General features: G+C 56.4%; 1 protein-coding gene across 1 annotated transcript; it reads right to left on the bottom strand.

Annotated features, from left to right (window-relative positions):
• Nucleotides 1–1,278: 1,278 nt before the first annotated feature.
• Nucleotides 1,279–2,274, bottom strand: PRRG3 (proline rich and Gla domain 3; the record flags this gene model as incomplete). Its single annotated transcript, XM_082610528.1, has 2 exons — nt 2,200–2,274; nt 1,279–1,806 (listed from the first exon to the last, which is right to left on the bottom strand). The coding sequence occupies exons 1-2, from the start codon at nt 2,257–2,259 to the stop codon at nt 1,279–1,281; spliced, it is 588 nt and encodes a 195-aa protein (XP_082466654.1). The 5' UTR covers nt 2,260–2,274.
• Between the last annotated feature and the right edge of the window lie 1,398 nt (nt 2,275–3,672).

Raw genomic sequence — 3,672 nt, 5'->3', positions numbered from 1 at the left:
CGCGGTCACCGACAGTTAAAGGGCGGGTCACCTCTGCCCCGCTGCGGCCTGAAGCCTCACTGAAATGGAGAGGTGGGCAGCTCCTGGGCCACAGAAAGGGGTTACTAACAGTGGACCAAGCATCTGCTATGACAGAGCAAATCACTGATGGGCCGTTAACCCCAGGTCACGAGCTTCCCCATCTCCCCCACAGAGAAATTTCTAAAAAGGGACACTTTTGGATCTTCTCCCCAGGTGGGCACCATCATTAAGAAGAAATCAGCCATCTGAAATTCAAGTTCATCTCAACACACCCACTCACGAAAAGGGCAGTAGCCTAAAAGTTCACAGCCAGAGAGCACAGTGCTGAGGAAGCCCAGTTTGTGGGTTTAATCATCCTACGGGCCAACCTCACAAGGAGAAAACTTCAGCTCTCTGCCCAAGCCTGGACCCCGCCCGTTCAAAGGCCATGGGCTCCACAGGCAGGGTCAGCAGCGTCCGTTTTCCCAAGGCTAGGGGAGGCCAAGCACAGTAGGATCAGAGCTACCCTCCAGATGGCAACGTCCCCAGTCTGAAGGAGGCAGCTCTGTCGGCCAGGCCCTGCCCCTCATCCTTCACACACCCCGTCCTCCTTCCAGGTGACTCCAGACATTCCTTTGAACCTGGTCGGGAGTGTGGGGTGAGTGTCGGGGGAGGGGAGTGTCACAGATGATCTGCGTGACTGATTTCCCTCGAACCCCTATGAGTGGCCCCGGTGATATCGTTTTGTTTCATTGTGTTCGTTGTGTTATTACTCTTTTTGTTTCTCTTCTGTCCTTGTCCTTGACAAAGGTGAGCAAGGACAGAAAGCACAGGGCTAGCGAGGGAAAAGGGCGCTGAAGGGCTGGCTTCTCTCCCTCATCTCTGTGGCGAGGCTTCAGACAAACAGGTCTTCGGCCAGCTGCGTGGCCCCCGGGCCCGAGCCTATGGACCTTCTGACCACAATCAATTCAATGGGGTGATTCCTTTGGCATAAGAGAAGCCAGTCCCTGACAGGAGGACAGAATGGCAGGGGCGTGAGGGCTTCTTGAAGAGCTCGGCTCTCTGGCCTGTGGCTCTCCCCAGAGGTGTTGATGCATGCACGATCCCTACCCCCTCCACCTGTCTTTGACACCCGACTTCCTACAAATCCACGGAGAGGAAATTATTTGGCAACAAGGAGGCTAAGGCTGTTTCGTGGTGGCACAGTCTTAAAAAAGTTAAAAAGAAAACAGGAGGCCCCTGAACGAGGCTTTCACACTGGACAGGACACGAGTCCTACTACTTGTCTGAGTCAGGGTTGGCGGCCACTATCTCCTCATACTTTGGGGGCGGGTCACTGTAAGAGACGCTCGCTTCCTCACTGCTGCTTTCCTGGGGAGCAGTCACCTCCTCATAGGACGGGGGAGGGGTGGCACTGGACAGCCTGGAGAGAGACAGCTCAGGAAGGTAGAGGGTGCTCTCGAGGCGGACCGTGGTTCTACCCCCGCGACTAGGCCCGAGCACCACCTGCGCGGGGCTCCCTGTCTCCCGGTGCCCTGAGGCCTCCCCCTGGCTGTGCACGGTGCCCCGGTAGACCATGACCCGGGGCAGGCTGTGCCCCGCGCGACTCGCTAAGTACCGGTTCTGAGCATATGAGGGGTGATGACGGGTGGCCTTCTGCAACTGGCACCTCCAGATGATGAACAAGGCGATGACAATCAGCAACGCCACCCCCAGAAGGGGCACCACCACGTACATGGCATCTGAGCTCTGCGCAGGGTCTCGGACTGAATAGACTGCATTCGGGTACCCTTTCCAGAACTCCATCTGCAAAAGTAGGAGGAAGGTGGCTGACACTTACACGTAAGCTCTCGTATCCCAGATGGAGCTCAGAGCCCTTCAGCGGGTCTGGTTTTACGTTCAGCGGGGTCTGCGGCTGCCCCCGCCCTGCCCTGTCTGACTAGCCTCTGAGAGCCATCAAAGAGGCTGTGGAGTGCCCCGAGGACAAAGGACAACACTCACAAGTCAGGAGGCCCCCAGAGTCAGGCAGATGGGACTCTAAGGACAGGTGATCTGTTCTTCTGTAGTCCCAGTGGCCCTGGCCTGGACTTGGCTGGCTTCCCTTCATTGCTTCCAATTCGTCTGAGATCCCCAGGGCCCACTCTGCTTATTCCTGAGGCTATCTGTGCTCCCAGCGCCCAGCCCCAGGGTGGTACATGCCGTTTTCTCCTTGTCCTCAAACACCTCCTTGACCTCCTCGTAGCTGCAGATCTCCTCCATGCACTCCCGCTCGATGGTCCCCTGGCGCAGCTCCTCCAGGAATTCATTGGCACGAGGGAACCGTTTCAGGACCGAATGGGCATTCTTGGCCTCCAGAAACACTGAGGAGAGAGTCACACTGAGGTCTGGAATGGGGAGGGGCCCAGAGCCTCCTGCCGACCAGACTCAGCCCAGGCACAGAGGCACCATTATGGAGGGAAGCAAGACAGAGACAGCAGGCGGGACACCACCCCAGACACATAAAAGGGATGGAAGGGCTGACTTTCTGTGATGCCACGGTGCATCTGCCTAGAATACCATGGACCCGACAAGACTCTGGAGGAAAATGGGGCCCTTCTGAGAGTGAAGTCCATGTTGCATGGGAACCGTGGACATGACAGATTTTGAGTGTTTCAGTGAAAAAGTACCTAGTATCTTCTGTCTGGCCTCAAAAAGAGAAAATCAGGGCCCTTATCATAAGAATGTATTCCCCTTTGAGGCTGACGCTGTAGGCAACACAAAAGAGCCCCAGAAGACGCTGCCAGGGTGGTGTCCCTCCACCTGAATGGACACCTGTGCCGTCAGGTGGCCTGGCATCGATAGTCTTGCCCCAGACAGTCTGGTACAAACCCAGGCTGCGGTAGATCGGGAGACTGGATGCGCATGAACCAGAGAATGCCTCTGGGAAGCGGGGTAGCAGGGTCTAGATGGAGAATCTAGGCTTTTGGAGACTGGGCACAGATGCATCCATCAAAAATGTCATGGAGTGGGAACCGTATCTACTTATTCTCAAGGGGAACCCCAGCTCCCTCCAGCTGAGCCGATTGGCACCCCCATAAGCCTGAGCTGAGACTTTAGAGGATAAAAGAAGTGACATCTGCTCCTGGTATTCCCCTTGAGGTGGGACTTCCTAGTCCTCACGTCAAGCAGCCCCTCTTGGTGCCCAGGCAGGCACCCCTCCCCAGACCCCATGGCCTGCCATATTAGTTTCTCTCAGAGTAGCCTGGGGAGCTGCGCATATCCAAGGGAGCACGCGCTCCAGAAGGGAGCCAAAGAGTTGAGAGGGTAAAGATGTGAGCCAGCGAATTGGATAGGGGCCACAGGAAAACCCCCAGGGAGAGGAAAGCTGGAAAGGACTTGATAGTTAGACTTGCCCCTTTCCCATGAGCCCCTAGGCATGGCTCTTCTCCCCCTCAGCCTGGGTCCGGAAAAACTCACCTGCCATGGCACTCCCTCAGATCCAGTGTCTCACTTCCCTGACAAAGGAGAAAAGCAGAGTCATGGTGAAATCACACCCCGAAACCTACAGGGCACCCTCTTGGTCCTGGGATGTGACTCCCACCCACACTGGCCAGGTCAAAGGGCAAAGCAGCACCCCATGGGGCACATCATCCTCTGCGCAGCCACTTACAGCCCTGCCACTCTCATCCTTTT

This window comes from Mesoplodon mirus (genome assembly GCF_964341445.2).
Source record: "Mesoplodon mirus genome assembly, chromosome: X".
NCBI classification, from domain to species: Eukaryota; Metazoa; Chordata; class Mammalia; order Artiodactyla; family Ziphiidae; genus Mesoplodon; species Mesoplodon mirus.
Note: the sequence above shows the minus strand (reverse complement) of the source record. Positions and strands in the feature narration are given on the sequence as shown.